Raw genomic sequence first — 17672 nt, 5'->3', positions numbered from 1 at the left:
GTGTAGATTCCCCTAGAGAGTAGATGGACATGTGGAGTTTGGGATCCCTGAACTCACAATTTAAAAATACATCTTTTAGTAAAGTTGATTTTAAGATTGTGAGTTTGGAAATGCCACTTTTAGAAAGTGAGCATTTTCTTGCTTAAACCATTCTGTGACTCTGCCTTGTTTGTGGATTCCCTGTCTGGGTCAGTTGACAGTTGGGTTGTTTTTCACCTCACACCAGACAGTGACACAAAGGGAGCTGGGGTGTAATCTGCATTTCCTGATTAGCCATCTCTGCTAGGAGGGAGGGGTGGAGTGGTCACTCTCATCTGAAAGGACTGTGCCTGCCTCTGACAATGCTGTCTCCAACCCCCTGGTGTGTGTCTGAGGCCTTGCCTGGGCAAGGCAGGATTTCACAAGAGGGTGTGAGTCCCCTTTGAAGGAAGGTGACTTCAAAGACTAAAATGGGTATAAGAAGGGCACCCAAACTTACAAACTTCAGAAACACTTCTGGAATCAAGAGGAACCTCTGCCTGGAGAAGAGCTGATCGCTGAGGAACAAGTGCTGCCCTGCCTGTGACTGTGCTTTGTGGAGCTTTCCTGCAGTGCTGCTTCTGCCAGAGTAAGAGGGCAAAGACTGGACTTTGTGTGCCTTCCATCTTGAAGAAGAAATCTCCAAGGGCTTGATGTAGAGCTTGCCTCCTGTTATTGAAGTCTCAGGGATAGCAAAGACTTCTTCCTGCCAGCACCTGGAGTCTCTGGAGAGACCCCTACTCTGCTCTGTGGTGCCCTTCCAGTTCCTGGGACCCTGAAAGGAGAGGCTGGCAGCCTAAGGACAAAAATACACGCACCGAGCGCCGTGCGGAGAAAAGATCGACGCGAATCCGATCGCGGCTGAGAAAACGACGCGACGCCGGTTCCGCAGCTGAGAAACGACGCCGCAGGAAACGCGACCGAAGAATCGACGCCCGGAGCAGGGGAAACGACGCGCAGCATCGCTGACGAAGGCTGAGAGATCGCAACCTGCGCCGCGGGACTTTCGGACCGACGCGTGGCTGGCTGTTTCGACGCGCATCGCCGTGCCGAGTTGTTTTCGACGCATATAACCGTGCAGGGTTATTTTCGACGCGCACAGCCCGTGCGGGGTTATTTTTGACGCAAACCAGGTACATTTTCACGCTAGCAGCGCTAGTGTGTTGTTACAACTACCTAAAGACTCTTTTTATTTTAAACCTTTAAAAAATCATAACTTGACTTGTGTATGTTGGATTTTTGTCGTTTTGGTCTTGTTTTGTCTAGATAAATATTTCCTATTTTTCTAAACTGGTGTTGTGTCATTTTGTAGTGTTTTCATTAAGTTACTGTGTGTGTTGGTACAAATACTTTACGCCCAGCACTCTGAGGTTAAGCCTACTGCTCTGCCAAGCTACCAAGGGGGTAAGCAGGGGTTAGCTGAGGGTGATTCTCTTTTATCCTAACTAGAGTGAGGGTCCTTGCTTGAACAGAGGGTAACCTGACTGTCAACCAAAGACCCCATTTCTAACATTGGTGACCAGCGGTCGGGATTTGGACTTGTATTTGTACTTGACATACAGTAATTAAGTGTACACTACTGTTTTGATCTCAGACCACTACGTGACCACATATTACTTGTCTTGTGATTCTGCTTTTTGTTCTCTGATGTCCTCCTGGAAGTATTGATGATATTTTTGGACTTTGTTTTTTGGTTGTGAAGCCTTTGCAGAAATGGAAGTCAATTTCTGGCACCTATCTATGTATAAAAAGTGGCAGCTTAAAGCATTCTGCATGGAAAGGGGACTGGCTGTGAACAAGGAATCCAGAAGGGAGGATCTTGAGTCAGCCCTGCTTCAGGATGAATTGAAACGTTGTCAGGCAACACCACCAAATGAGTCTGAGGAGGATAACTACTCTGAGGAGGAGGATTACTCCAAAGAGGAGGGCAGTGGCCCTGAGGAGGGAACAGAAAGAGATGATAGGCTCCTAGCTCGAATCCGGAGTCTGGAAGAGTTTAAGAGGGCCGAGGAGAAGAGAGCCTTAGCCCTGGCAGAAAGGAGGAGGGACTTAGAGATTAAAAAAATGATTTATGCTTACGAGCTTAAATTGAAAGAGCTGGAAGTCATGAGGGCTGAGTCCAGCTGGAATGGTGGCAGCAACAATTGTATATCCAGTGATGCTGCAGAAGTACACATGCCCAGAGAGGTGGTGCCCTACTTGAAGGAGGGAGTTAACACACGCCAGGAGGTTCAGGGGTATGAGGTAGCTCCAGTGATGCACAGGGTCCCTGAGGTGGATTGGGGAACTGGCATGGGGAGTCATATTCCTACCAGTGGGAGGGACACTCTACTGACTCTAGTTGAGAGTGACAGGGAGAGGGGTTCCCCCCAGGTAGAAGTCCTGGTTATGGAGTGTGAAAACATCCCAGAAGAGTGTGGGTTGAGTGTCAGGGACAGTCAGGTACTGTCTCACCAGTCTCAGGAGGGTGATGTGGGGTACTTTGTCAAGGCAGAGTCACTGGATGGTTGGGTGAAGGGTACTTTGGTTAATTCATGTGAGGGGCTGAGTGATGTAATTGCTGGAGAGCATATGTCTAGTCCTTATTTTCCAGAGCTATGCCAACACCAGGTGGAGTGTGAGTTCTCTGACCCCAGGGAGCTTACAATGGAGGCAGACTTCTGGGTGAGTACCAGAGAGTCTGAAGAGGCATTTGGGGGTGCTCCTGAGAGGAGTGGTCTAGGTAGTTCCCAACCAGGTGAGGTAGGGAAGGATTGTAGTGTCCCAGGTAGGTCCCAGTGTAGTGGGATGGGTGAGGGACCCCATGTCCAGTCTCAGAGGAGAGGGAATGGGGATGGGTTGAGGCCCAAAGTGCCCGAGATCCGGTCCCAGGTCCTGGAGGGTTCCCTGCGGGAACCCCAGGAGGGGAGCCTAGCCTGTACCATAGGGCCATCTGTTGAGGGAGACCCCACAGTGTCAGGAGAACTTGGGGGGGCGGCTGTAGCCAGCGTCCCACCAGTTCTGGTGTCTGGCAGTACCACTCCTAGTGAGGGGGTGCAGAAGTCCAGACAGAGGGTTGAGAGGGGGTTGCGGACCCCAGTGGAGAACCTGGAGGGTCAGGGGTCAGCTCTGAGAGCAGAGCCCCCCATGAATGACCTTGGTGAGACCATTTCTGGGTTGGGGGGAATCCAGACTCTGTCAGATGGGCAGAGGTCAGGAGACCTGCGCCAGCCAGACTCTTGTGTGGCCCTTCGGGACAGTGTGTCCCTTGAGGGGGGTAAGTGTGCCCCCCTGGAAGTCCTGGTGTGCCAGGCAATGGTTCAACCGCAGGGTGGTGACTCTGGGTTGAATGATCAGGTTCAGGGGGTAAACTCTGACCTGATGGGGGGTAAGTGTGCTCCCAAGGAAGTCCTGGTGTGCCAGGCAGTGGTTCAACCGCAGGGTGATGACCCTGGGTTGGATGACCAGGTTCAGAGGGTAAACTCTGACCTGGTAGGGGGTAGGTATGCCCCCCAGGAAGTCCTGGGTTGCCAGGCAGTGATCCAGTCTGTGGGTACAGACCCTAGATTGGGAGGCCAGGTTAAGGGTGTCCCCCCTGACCTGGAGGAAGGGGCTACTGCTAACAGTGCCCCTACCATGTTGTCTTCTGGGGGGGCCACTCCTAGTTGGGTGGTTCCGGACCCCAGAAGAGAGGGCAGGGGGAGGGAAGCCTCACCCCTGACCCTGGTCCAACCTGAAGGTACAGACCCCAGGTTGGAGGATCAGTTGCAGGTTAACATCCCTGCACTGATGGAAGAATTGTGCAGGACTGCTTCTACAAGCACCCTGACAGTTTTTGACTCTGGGGGTGCCGCTTCTGCAGGAAGGGTACAGAGCCCCAGAGGGGAGGACCAGGGTCAGGTTGTCATCCCTGACCTGGTGGAAGAGAGAGTGGTCAAAGGGTGCCAGGCACCTGGGGCTACCACCCCGCACTCTCCACAGTCACAATGGTTAGAGAGGCCTGAGGTCGGGCTCTCATCCCTGACAGTTGTCTGGGGCCACTGTGGCTTGCTGTCCTGGTGGACAGAGTTGCCCCTGGGGGGGGAAGGACGAGAGTCACACCCCAGGGGTGGAGTGGGCAACACCATTGTGTTGGCCCTGGTGGTACTATCTGCCCATTGCAATACATCTGTGAGCAAAGTAAAGTTAGGTGTTGCACAGATGGTGTCTGTAGATGTGGAGAAGGGTTCCCCATGGGTTAGCTTAGTGGGCCCTGAGAGTATGGACAGAGGGATCCAACTGGAGTCAGGAAGGCGTAGAACTGGAGCATGCCCCTGCTGTTGTGGGCCTGGGTCCCTGTTCTATCGCCCCAATCAGGGAAGTACATCAAGGTATTGATTGTTCTCCCCTGGCTTTAGGCTGGTAGGGGGTCGTGTTGGACTTTTGCTTTTGCAGGGTCATCCCCAGACTTTTTTGCCTCCTGCCTCCTATATTTTTCTGACATGTTGCTGTTGGCTTTTTAACTCTGAGCACTTTACCACTGCTAACCAGTGCTAAAGTGCATATGCTCTACTGTTTAAATTGTATGTAAGTGGTTTATCCATGATTGGCATATTTGATTTACTAGTAAGTCCCTAGTAAGGTGCACTAGAGGTGCCAGGGCCTGTAAATCAAATGCTACTAGTGGGCCTGCAGCACTGGTTGTGCCACCCACATAAGTAGCTCTGTAATCATGTCTCAGACCTGCCACTGCAGTGTCTGTATGTGTATTTTTACACTGTAAATTCGACTTGGCAAGTGTACCCACTTGCCAGGCCTAAACCTTCCCTTTCCTTACATGTAAGGCACCCCTAAGGTAGGCCCTAGGTAGCCCCAAGGGCAGGGTGCAGTGTATGGATAAGGTAGGACATATAGTAATGTGGTTTATATGTCCTGACAGTGAAATACTGCCAATTTCGTTTTCACTGTTGCAAGGTCTGTCTCTCTCTCATAGGATAATATGGGGGCTACCTTTAAATATGATTAAAGTGTAGATTCCCCTAGAGAGTAGATGGACATGTGGAGTTTGGGATCCCTGAACTCACAATTTAAAAATACATCTTTTAGTAAAGTTGATTTTAAGATTGTGAGTTTGGAAATGCCACTTTTAGAAAGTGAGCATTTTCTTGCTTAAACCATTCTGTGACTCTGCCTTGTTTGTGGATTCCCTGTCTGGGTCAGTTGACAGTTGGGTTGTTTTTCACCTCACACCAGACAGTGACACAAAGGGAGCTGGGGTGTAATCTGCATTTCCTGATTAGCCATCTCTGCTAGGAGGGAGGGGTGGAGTGGTCACTCTCATCTGAAAGGACTGTGCCTGCCTCTGACAATGCTGTCTCCAACCCCCTGGTGTGTGTCTGAGGCCTTGCCTGGGCAAGGCAGGATTTCACAAGAGGGTGTGAGTCCCCTTTGAAGGAAGGTGACTTCAAAGACTAAAATGGGTATAAGAAGGGCACCCAAACTTACAAACTTCAGAAACACTTCTGGAATCAAGAGGAACCTCTGCCTGGAGAAGAGCTGATCACTGAGGAACAAGTGCTGCCCTGCCTGTGACTGTGCTTTGTGGAGCTTTCCTGCAGTGCTGCTTCTGCCAGAGTAAGAGGGCAAAGACTGGACTTTGTGTGCCTTCCATCTTGAAGAAGAAATCTCCAAGGGCTTGATGTAGAGCTTGCCTCCTGTTATTGAAGTCTCAGGGATAGCAAAGACTTCTTCCTGCCAGCACCTGGAGTCTCTGGAGAGACCCCTACTCTGCTCTGTGGTGCCCTTCCAGTTCCTGGGACCCTGAAAGGAGAGGCTGGCAGCCTAAGGACAAAAATACACGCACCGAGCGCCGTGCGGAGAAAAGATCGACGCGAATCCGATCGCGGCTGAGAAAACGACGCGACGCCGGTTCCGCAGCTGAGAAACGACGCCGCAGGAAACGCGACCGAAGAATCGACGCCCGGAGCAGGAGAAACGACGCGCAGCATCGCTGACGAAGGCTGAGAGATCGCAACCTGCGCCGCGGGACTTTCGGACCGACGCGTGGCTGGCTGTTTCGACGCGCATCGCCGTGCCGAGTTGTTTTCGACGCATATAACCGTGCAGGGTTATTTTCGACGCGCACAGCCCGTGCGGGGTTATTTTTGACGCAAACCAGGTACATTTTCACGCTAGCAGCGCTAGTGTGTTGTTACAACTACCTAAAGACTCTTTTTATTTTAAACCTTTAAAAAATCATAACTTGACTTGTGTATGTTGGATTTTTGTCGTTTTGGTCTTGTTTTGTCTAGATAAATATTTCCTATTTTTCTAAACTGGTGTTGTGTCATTTTGTAGTGTTTTCATTAAGTTACTGTGTGTGTTGGTACAAATACTTTACGCCCAGCACTCTGAGGTTAAGCCTACTGCTCTGCCAAGCTACCAAGGGGGTAAGCAGGGGTTAGCTGAGGGTGATTCTCTTTTATCCTAACTAGAGTGAGGGTCCTTGCTTGAACAGAGGGTAACCTGACTGTCAACCAAAGACCCCATTTCTAACAATGCTCTACCCTCAAAACATGGGACTGTAACGGGAACCAATGGGTTATCCATTATGACTTGGAATCTTGCTGGCCTTGCTAGGAAACTGGATGATGTGGACTGGGTTGCCTACATCAAGTCACAAGATGTGTGTCTGTTTCAAGAAACCTGGGTCGAGGGCAAATCAAGTATGGATGGGTTTCTCTCTTTTAATATCCCTGCACAGCCATCAGAGAAAGCAACTGGTCGTGCAAAAGGGGGACTTTTAATTCTTTTAAATTCAAAGCTCCAATGTGATTATAAGGTTTTAGAATTTGATTGTCCCGACTTGATGGGCTTACAAATTTCTTTTCATCAAAATTTTAACATAACTCTTATCAATGTTTATGCCCGCTCTGTTGCCCGTGGTACAGAATCACATATTTTAACTTTACTCTCTGACTTTTTAGACACGATACAAACGAATTCCTATTTAATTATCGCAGGGGATGTTAATTGCACTTTTGAACCCTCTGCATTTCTTAGTGATTTAACTGTGGAAGAGGATGAATTATGGGGGATTGCACAATTGGATGGTGATAGTTATCCTCCACGCTCTCGTGTCGCAGCACAGCTCGCTACATTATGCTTAAAGTTTGGCCTAAGGGCCTGCAATGGTCGAACCCCTTCTGATTTAAACCTCGCACCGACATTCCTACGAGGCTCTGTGGCCAGTGTAATTGATTATTTTTTGGTGGATGTGCGTCTTTGGCCACTGCTGCTAGACATGAGGGTAGATTCAAGATGCGAGAGTGATCACTTCCCACTGCTGCTTACCCTTTCTGGGAATATCTTTGGCAGAATCTCGAATACGCAACCATCAATGGTCCCTCCCCCTATTTTAAATAATGCTAATACAAAGGTGAGATGGCCTAAAGTCATGTCAAACCCCTATTTGCTACGTAAGATTTATCAAGTGTTTTTAGATAATTTGTCAGTTTACGAAGACCTCGAGCCCGAAGCCATCCCACTTCTTGATATCCACGAAGATATGATAGTCAAACTTCAAAGTGTTTTTTATAAAAAGGCAGCCATGGTAAGCCGGCAACACGGGGGTTTATCTAACAGTAGATGGTTTAATGATGCATGTATGAGGGCTAAGATCGAGCTAAGAAAGGCCATAAAGGCCGGGTCCACGGGGGCGATCAAACAAGCAAGATGTATGTACAAAAAGGCAATTTTACAATCAAAGAAAAGTTGGGAAGATGTTATTTGGCAGGATTTGTTAGATGCTACAAAAGCAAACAACAATACGCTTTTCTGGGAACTGCTGACTAAGCATGAGAGAGGGGGTAGGTCTAATCTAAGGAACCATATTCAAGCCAGAACCTGGGTGGAGCACTTCTCTCTCTTGTATGAAGGAACTATCTCCACTGGGGCTGTTGACTGTGATAAAGTGGGATTAGACCCCCTAATTCTACAAAACACTAACCTTGCCACTTCTCCACTCGATGGGAATCTATATAACTCTGAGAGTTATATTTGTTTCTCCTTAGAAGAAACTGCAGAGGCTATCAACTCTTTAAAGTCAGGTAAAGCCCCAGGTCCCGATAAAATTCCAGGCGACCTTTATAAATCAGAGTTATCTATATGGACCTGGTACATTAACCTACTGTCAAATAAAATCACAAAAGGAGGACAGATCCCTGAGACGTGGAAGGGTGCAGAAATTATCCCAATTTACAAAAAGGGTAATGTAAATCTTCCAATCAATTACAGACCGGTCAGTTTAATCGATAATTTACAAAAAATCTTTGCCAAACAGTTGCTAGTTAGACTATCGAGCTGGGTGACGGAGCAGCAGATCCTTTCACCGCTTCAGGCAGGGTTCCGCTCCAGAGTTAGCACGGTTGACCAGGCTTTTAGGTTGGCCGTGCTACACTGGAAATATGTAGTCTTGGCAAAGCAAACTTTATATGTCATTTTTGTTGATCTGCGTTCTGCTTTTGATTTGGTCCCAAGAGATAAACTTTGGGGAGTGTTACACAAAATAGGGGCACCACCCGATATTATCCATCTATTAATACGCATGCATGAAGGTACATATGCGCAAGTAAGATGGGGCAATCAAGGTGAATTGACTAACAAATTTCCCATTAAAAGAGGTGTCCGTCAGGGATGTGTGCTTGCACCACTTCTGTTTTCTTTATTCATCAACGAGGTGCTCCAAGAACTAATGACATGCCAGAACGATGCCCCCACCCTAGTCAATCAGAAAATCCCAATTCTCCTTTTTGCGGATGACTCTCTATTGATTTCAAAAACCCCTATGGGGTTGCAAATTCTTGTGGACAGATTTAAATCATTTTGCTGGAACTTTGGTTTGGAGCTGAACACGAAGAAAACGAAATTGATGGTGCTTCGCTCTGGCCCTCGTAAGAAATGTACTATTAGGTTAGATGGAGCTATTTTGGACCAGGTTAGCTCCATTGACGACTTGGGTGTGAGACTTACAGATTCACTCCTTTTGGAGGAACAAGTTGGCAAGAGTGCTGGGCTTTTGCAACACCGGGCAGCATCCATATTGCGCCTCTATAGGAATACGATCGCTAAAGTTGTGTCTCCAGCAGTAAAGATTTATGTGGCTAAGGCACAGGGTGCTGCTGTTTACGGCGCAGAGATCTGGGGCACATCAGGTAGTAGTAGGATAACAAAAATTGAGAATAGCTTTGCAGGGGCTTTATGTGCTTGCCCTATTAGCACCCCATTAACCCCCCCTATTTTTAGACCTAGGGTTTAAACGAATAGCTGATTTAATTATCTTACGGCCTCTATTATATTGGGTGAGGCTTTGGGTAGTTCCCGAACTGGCCATATATAAGTTTTCTCTATTAGAATTGTTAAAATGCCCTAACTCGACGTCCATTCCATGGATCAAATACGGATCCGGTTGGTTTTGCACACTGGGATTGAGGAACTTTTGGGAGAATCCCCAGCAACTCGTGCAGTCCCATGTAAAAGTACTGAAAGGAGCTTACTGGTCCCACATACGTAATAATTACATATCTCAAAAATCGAATGGTCATTTAACTAATTTGTTTATTGACTTTAAATGGTATCCAGAGTTCGAACTATATTTAGATATAATACCTGATTTACTAGGCAAAAGTTTGTATGCCAGATTTCGATTTGGAACATTACCTTTGAAGGCCTTGACGAGCAGATGGGGACCCAAGTTAAGCTCTGATATCTGTCCTGCATGTGGCACTTCTTCCGAAACAGTAGAACATTTTATGTTTTTTTGTCCCGCTTACTCAATCCCAAGGTTCAAATGGATTCACAAAATATGTCGGGAATTGAACTTAAGGAAATGTCTTTTAGCTTTGAGGATTTTAAAAAGCCATAATTCAAATGTGACAATTTATGCAGTAAGTAAGTTTTTAGTAATGGCATGGCGCATACGCATCTTTTATTTACAATGATTTCAAATTGTTCCAAGTCGGGCAAACATGGACTTTACTTCTTTTTTTTAAACTCTGCTATGATATTATGATGTTTATTTATATTTATATTGTACTGTATTATATTGCTTTGATGGTCTGTGGCCGAATAAAGCTTATGTGTGAAACAAAGAAGAATATGTAACTTGTCTGATAATAAAAAACTTGATGTGATTGGAATCTCCATATACTCATTACATTGTATGGAATTACTTTGAGTGCTGTGGCTCCATCCTCTGTCTACTGTAGTATATGTGCTATGTTTAGTGCATGTTTATGCCTTGGGGTAGTGGGGCATTGGCAACCATACAGCACCACCTTCTAATTCTTTTGATGAAGCAAAACTTGGAATTGTTCCAAACTACTGTTGGGCATTCATAGGATGTGCAGTTAACATGCCATCACTACCCTTTTCTTTTTCTTTTTTAACAATTAAAAACTAATTAACTCTAATTTTTAATTATTTATGACTAAATTAAATACCCACTTTATACACCTACAAACCCAACTACCTGCTAATAAAACATAAACTAACAACCTTATTACGAGGCTGGCAGTCCTAGGACCGCCAGCCTCGTAGTGGTGGTTGGACTGCCACAACTGTGGCGGTCCGACTGCCACATTACAACCCAGACAGGCAGACCCACCAAGAGACTGCCGTTTCCACCAGGAACATTATTATCGACAGGGTGACGGCAGTTGGATTTGTAACCAGCTAGGGTGGTGCTGAACTCAACGCCACCTGGCTGATTACAACCCCACTTTCCGGAAGCCTTTCGGCTAGTGGAAGTCAGTGCTGGGGGCCTCCCTGCCCTGCACCATCAGAATGAGCACTGTCAGCAGTGCAGACAGTGTGCATTCTGAGGTTGCTGGTCCGCCCCCTCTGTGCTATCGTATAGGACTTGGCTCCCTTATATCGTAGCACTGTTCCCGCCGGACTGACCAGTGGAAACGCTCTATTACAATGTTCCCACTGGTCAGCCTGGTACGATGGTGGCGTCCTACCTGCAGGATTGGCGGTCAGCTGGTCCGACCTCAAATAACATAATGAGGCCTTAAATGTTTTATTGTAAATGTAAAATATAACACGTAAGAAATTTACATAATTAATACTAAATTTTTACAAATTTACAATAGAAAACAAATTAATATTAAAATATGAGTATTTTTAGTTTACATAACAACCCCTACATTCCCCTACAAACCAAACAACCCACTATGACACTACAAATTACTAATAACAAAAAATTACTAAAGGGGGTCATCACAATTTTGGCAATCGGAAACATCCGAACGCCAAACTCCAGACGAGGAGACCGCCATTGTACTGGCGGTCTCCCCACCGGCCCCATTACAACTTCCCCTCTGGGCTGACGGGAACCCAGGTTCAGCCCAGTGGAAAAAGTGCAGCAGTATGGCTGCTGGTTCATAATTGAGCTGGCGACAATGCTTCTGCACATAGGGTGCAGTAGCACCCTTGAAATGCACATTTCAAGGGTGCTGGGCAGGGGGACCCCTGCACTTGTTCTCTGCCAGCTTTTTCATGACAGTGAAACTGCCATGAAATGGCTGGCGGAGAGCAAGGCTGTAATTAGCAGGGCGGCACTGACTTCAGCTGAAATTTAGAGCCCTCAAAGTGTTTTTTCGGAACTACAGAGAGAGCTTGGGGACCTTGAACCTCTAGGGTGTCTCTCCATGAGTAACTCAAGTCAGAGTAATGTTAGTCTATCTAGCCCTTAGTTTCCGGTCTGTCAGGAAAACCATTCCAAGGCTGTGGACTCCATGAGACATTCATAACGTTGGTGTTCCAGCCCCTGATTGAACAAGGCCAAAGTCCACAACGCATGAGCTGTCCATGCACGGCGTCTTTACTACTCCTTCTGGCATGCTCAATTCCGCTGATAGAATTTCAACAGACTGTTCACCCATAAATGCAGACATTAACTTTTGGCACATGACCAATCAGACTTTTGGATACACAGTTAATCATACCAGGCCCTGCCTATGCATACCACTGGTCCCCCATGTCAATCACAGAGGTAACAATGTATCTCCCTCCTGAGCCACGGTAACTGTTGCCCCACAGGAAGAACTTGCAGGAGGCCCATTCTCAAACAGGTCTACACAAACATGAGGCGTGGTCTCCAGGGATCCTGACACTGTCATATGTCAGAGAGTTCCTTGCAAATCTATATTAAGAAAGTTACCAATCAAGGATAAATCCTCTATTAAGGAAGAAGTTGCCAACACAGCCTCGCAAAACTATGAAGAGGGCAACATTTCAGTTGGGAGGTAACGGATTACCAACAGCGAATATAGACGCAGGTTGACCATGCTTACAAAAATGTCTTGAGTAAGATATTCGATGGAATTTGGAGATTCCGCAACAATGCAGAACAATGAAAATAAGACAAAAACTAAGATGCTACTACAATCTGCAAAAAAAGGCAATTAAAACGGAAAATGTGAATTTCGTCAGGGAGGTGGGGTTTGTAAACCTGAGATACGCACAAGAACATTGAACAGTTTCACAGGTTTCAAGGAAACTTGGTGATTGTATAACACCCACCGGCAGTGTGAAATGTAAGCAAGACAGGAAAGCAAGAGTATCAGCGAAATGCATTAAAACGGTAGGTGAATTCTGGTGACCTTGGCCCTGATCTACACTTTTTTTGCATGGCATTACCATCATTTTTTTACGCAAAGCGGCGCAAACGTACAAAATACAATTGTATTTTGTATGTTTGCGTCGCTTTTGCGCCAATAAATAACGGTAATGCGGTGTAAAAAAAGTACAAGTCAGGGCAGGGCCCTAGTGCATTGGACACAGATAGGGTAATCTAACATTTGTGAAGGGCTCAAGAATGATTGAGGATTCTACGACAGGGTGTAGCTATTAATAAACAGTGCAGAAGGTGCAGTAGCACCAGGGCTCAAAGGTGTGAGGGGCCCCTTGCACTTCAATTCAAATTCAGTTGTTTTTTTCAACTGCCAAACCAGGGGATGGTGCCTATGTTATTTGCTTGTTTTAGGGCTTTTGCACCTTAGCTACGCCACCGATTCTACGGCAACGAGTGTCTTAAAGCCCATATTTATTCTATTTTTGCACCACAATTGCGTCATTTTTTTATGTAAAAGCGGCACAAACTTACAAAATACCATTGTGGGCCGTATTTATAGGCCCCTAGCGCCACAGGATAGTCACTTTTAGTGACGCTCCTGTGGCGCTAAGCACATCACCGTATTTACAAAGTGACGTTAAGCCACTTTTTGTGGCTTAACGCCACCTTGTAAATACAGCCCCTTCCCACACAGCACTGTGCGTGGAAGGGGCATGCAATGGGTGTGCTGTGGGTGTGCCTCAGCAACACCCATTGTATTATGACACTGTCTCAGATTTATGAAATCTCGTAAACCTGAGGCAGCGCCAAAATCTAATGCCATCCACAGGGGTGGCATTAGCAGGGTGCAACGAGGAGGAATACTTTTATTCTTCCTCATTTTTTGCTTTTTCTATGCCTGCATTCTGCCGCACACATAGAAAAAGAAAAATGCCAGAAATTATTGTTTATGTGCGGGAAGGTGTCCCTTCCCGCACAAAAATAATCATTTGAAAATGACGCATTGGCACTTTTCTTTAAATCTGGCCCTATATTTTGTAAGTTTGTGCCGCTTTGCTGTCAAAAAATGACGCAAATGCGGCAAAAAAAAAGTATAAATATGGGCCTAAGTGTAACCGGGCTGAAGGAGGAGAGGGTTTAAAACGGCAAACGTGAATTTTGGTTCGGTGGTACCGGTGTGTGACTGTGATGTACGCGAATCGGAAAATCTGCCCTTTCTTGAGGCTTCCAGTCTACCGGTAAACTGGTTTATGGTAAACGGCAGACCACCGAAAGCACAGTGGTTTATGACGGGATTAGGAAAACAGAAGTTGACGTCTGCCTACGGCGGCCGCTTCCCGAACGCTATGGATACCACAGGACGTGGGGAAGTTGAGTGTGTGCAGGAGTGAGCCTATTATTTCCAGTTTTTGTGCGAGTGGAATGTAAACCACACCCACGTTACACAACCGTGCACGCGAGGGCTTGTTCTAAAATACCCGAGAAATAATTATTTAAAGATTAACATGGTATCGTCATGGGGTTTGTTTTCCTTCAATGAGTCTGTTTTTTGCAGGTTATCGTATTTTAATGGGTGGGATGTGCAGTCTTGGAAAGGGCCGGGCAGTGTGATGTCATTTAAACTGAAATGTTCAGAGGGAACTGGGATGGTGCGAAGTCTCACCTTTTAGAGTAAGAGGCGGACCTGGAAAAATGTAAAAGCTAATCCTTTATTTTGTGAGAGGTGGCTTAGAACATTGTAAGTGTTCACCGTTTAACACGTTAGAGGTGATGTTGGAACATTGTGAAGGTTCACCTTTTAGCCTCTGGGAGGTGAAGTTTGAACATTGTGAGGGTTCACCCCTTAACCTGTGAGAGGTGAGGTTGGAACATTGTGAGGGTTCACCTTTCAGCCTGTGAGATGTGAGGTTTGAACATTGTGAGGGTTCACCCTTTAACCCGTGAGATGTGAGGTTTGAACATTGTGAGGGTTCACCCTTTAACCCGTGAGAGGTGTTTTTGGCACATTAAGAGGGTCCATCCTTTAGCCCAAGAGAGGCAGACTGGGAACAAGAAAGACCTCATCCTTTAACCTGTGACATGTTGAGTAGGAACGTTGTAAGAGCTCACAAGTTAGCCTGTGAAAGGAAGATTTGGAATATTGTGAGAGGTGAAAATGAAAGATTGTAAGGGCTCAGCCTTCAACCTGTGAGAGGTGTCCCTAGAACGTTCTGAGGACTCAAGTGAGAGGTGGTCTGGAACCTTGAGAGAGCTCAATCTTTTAGCCTGTAAAAGGTGGGATTGGAAGAATGTGAGGGTTCAACTGTTAGCCAGTGAGAGGAGGGGTTGTGGACATTTGCCTGTCTCTGGTAAGTCTGTGTAGATATAGATAGATAACTGTGTCTGTGTCTCACACTATTTCCTGTGTGAGATGTTGGAGCTGTGGAGGTTGCTGTGCGTTTCTCTCACGCTAAACCCCTGTATTAGAATAGACTGAATTTGATCTTATCTCTTACTTTCACTCCATATTATATTTGAGATGACAGAGCTATGTGAGTGCTGTGTGTAGTGTCTTGCTCCCACCCTGAATGAGGAGAGGCTGGATATGATCGAAGTGGCTCATTTTCACACGTTATCCTGGCTGCAGGAGTCCTTGGGGTTGTGTAACTAGCTGCATGTCCGTCTCCCACATCATACGCTGCTAGGGGGTGGCTGTATTAGATCGTGTCTCACTCCGTGGGTAAAGTACATAAAAAAGAATGGTAACTTTTATCTTGAGTGCAATTAAGTGGTGTCAGGCCGTGGGTATGCGGGGCCAGAGACCTGGTTAAAAATAACACAATACTCTGCAACTATGTTTTGGTGTTACATATTCAGTCAAATACATATAAAATATAAAACGTGCCCCGTAACAAAATAAATGCAAGTTAATAAAATTGGTAGGAAACGTGCGCTTTTACCTTACGAAAGTGTGATTGGTTAATGTAATCACTAGAGATGCCCGTGTATATAACCAGAGAGTCACAGAACTGAATTCTGATTGGGAACAGTGATACTTCTAGCTATAGTGCTAAGGCTCAAAGCAACTAGGACTAAAAGCACTGTGAATATAACATAGTATTACACAAAATGTAACCAAGGCTGCAGCAAAATGTGCAGAAATTGAGTGTGACCCTCTGTCCCACCCCATAGACTCCCTGAGGAATGCACTCCAAGTCAAGGTGCTGGTACTACATCGCTTCATCAAAGCATGCATCAAAGTCTTTGCAACTTCATTACCTCTCTTCACCAAACAAATCTCAAACCCTTTGCATTGTGCAACCCCCTTTACCAGGCAATCGTCAAAGACATTGCAAGAGTACAACCAATCTCTACCAAGCAATCATCATATTCTAAAAATTGGACAGTATCCAACAACAAATGATCATCAAACCCTTGGCAAGTGCACTACCCATCTTCACCAAACAGCAAGCATACTCATTGCAACTCTCCAAGTCCTATAAATAAACAAACATCAAACTGATGGGAACAGTGCAACCCTTTATCACAAAAATAATCAAAGTCCCTGCAGATGTACAACCCCACTTCACAGAACCATCATCAAACTAATGCTAAGTGTACAACTCTGACACCATTCATCGGAGTCTGACAAGTGCACAACCTCTATTACCAACACAAAAAAATCTAACGCTTGGTAAGAGTGCGCTATTCACCAAATAGCTACTAGTTACTGCAAATGTACAACTGTTCTTCACCAAAAATAATCAAACTTATGGTAACTATCCAAGCTCTAGCAATATATATCAAAATGATCACAAGTATACAACCCTATTAACAAGCAAATATCAAACTGAGGGCATTTGTGCAAACCCACATCACCAAACATAATCAAACTCATTGCAGATTAGATGTACAACCCCACTTCAGAAAACAGTCACCAAACTAACACCATGGGTTTACCCACATATTTCTAACTCGTGGCAAATGGACACCCTTTGTCCACCAAACAAGTATCACACTCATACTTAGTGTGCATCTTCAACAAAAATAAATAGCACTCGTGACATAGGGGAACTGGGCTTTACTGTGCGAATAACACACTGCACCCCAACTGCACACACTTCTTCAAGTCTAACGCATACATTTCCCTATATAGCACATGCCTACAGTCTTTGACAACTTTTGTTCTCTAGTGCCACTTTCCTTCAGGTCAATGGGCAGTGGGCTCACAACTGGACAGAACCTACTTAAAATAAAACTGAACATCCACAAACTGTGCCATACAGTGGCAAGACTCTCACATAATCCCACACCATCCAAAAAAGGCGTGCGCATCTTTTATCCAGCAAAGCTCCAAATTATTTTTCCCCCCAACTTCTGCGAATTTCGAAAACATGTCCTTTGTCCTGCAGATGCCGCGTCTCTGTTCTCATATCATCTGCGGTAAAACAGACAGTGGATCTGTTTACTCTGAAGATCACAAGGAAACACGCCTCTGTCCTTCCTTGTTCCCTCTTTAGTTTTTTACCCACTTCACAATTAATTTAAAAACTGTTACCGTGGGCACAGGCTGGGAGGAGGGGTTACACGAGAGATGACACCACCATTCTTCTTTGACAGACTTACAGTCCGAAAAGTATATTATTCAGCAAAGCAATTTCCCTCCAGTTACTGCAGCTCCCACACACCTCCTACAAAGGTAACAGAACAGGCTGTGTCAACTCATCTGTTTTAGTTGTACGTACCCCAGAGCGCAAACAGCGTGACCACAAAAGCGAGACACATTGTGTGTGTGCAGAGGGTGTCCGGCCGCCAGACTGCACTGCCCTGTTGTTGATGGTTAACATGCTCTGGGTCGGGGAGTAACTCATTGGATTATGAAGGTGCTTCAGTCGTTGGTGTGATTGGCTGAATAATTCTTGCCCAATGTCTGCATTTAACTCGTCCAGCGCCGAATTCGGTGCCACGCTAGGCATTACATAATACCGGGCAAGCTGGTTCTTCAACACTATTCGTTTCATCTACGTACTAAGACTGGGATTTTGAGCAATTTACGATGAAAGCCAAATAATAAGACAAA

At 45.9% G+C, this 17672-nt stretch overlaps 1 protein-coding gene across 1 annotated transcript in view; it reads right to left on the bottom strand.

The window, feature by feature from the left end:
• Window positions 1–17454, bottom strand: part of LOC138304334 (uncharacterized) — a 510987-nt gene extending 493533 nt beyond the window's left edge. The window contains exon 1 of the mRNA XM_069244299.1: window positions 17338–17454. Within this exon, the coding sequence (XP_069100400.1) occupies window positions 17338–17377 (40 nt within the window). The 5' untranslated portion in view covers window positions 17378–17454. The remainder of the gene's footprint in view (window positions 1–17337) is intronic.
• Between the last annotated feature and the right edge of the window lie 218 nt (window positions 17455–17672).

This window comes from Pleurodeles waltl, chromosome 7 (assembly GCF_031143425.1).
Source record: "Pleurodeles waltl isolate 20211129_DDA chromosome 7, aPleWal1.hap1.20221129, whole genome shotgun sequence".
Classification (NCBI taxonomy): Eukaryota; Metazoa; Chordata; class Amphibia; order Caudata; family Salamandridae; genus Pleurodeles; species Pleurodeles waltl.
The sequence above is the reverse complement of the archived record's forward strand: the minus strand, read 5'-3'. Positions and strand labels throughout refer to the sequence as shown.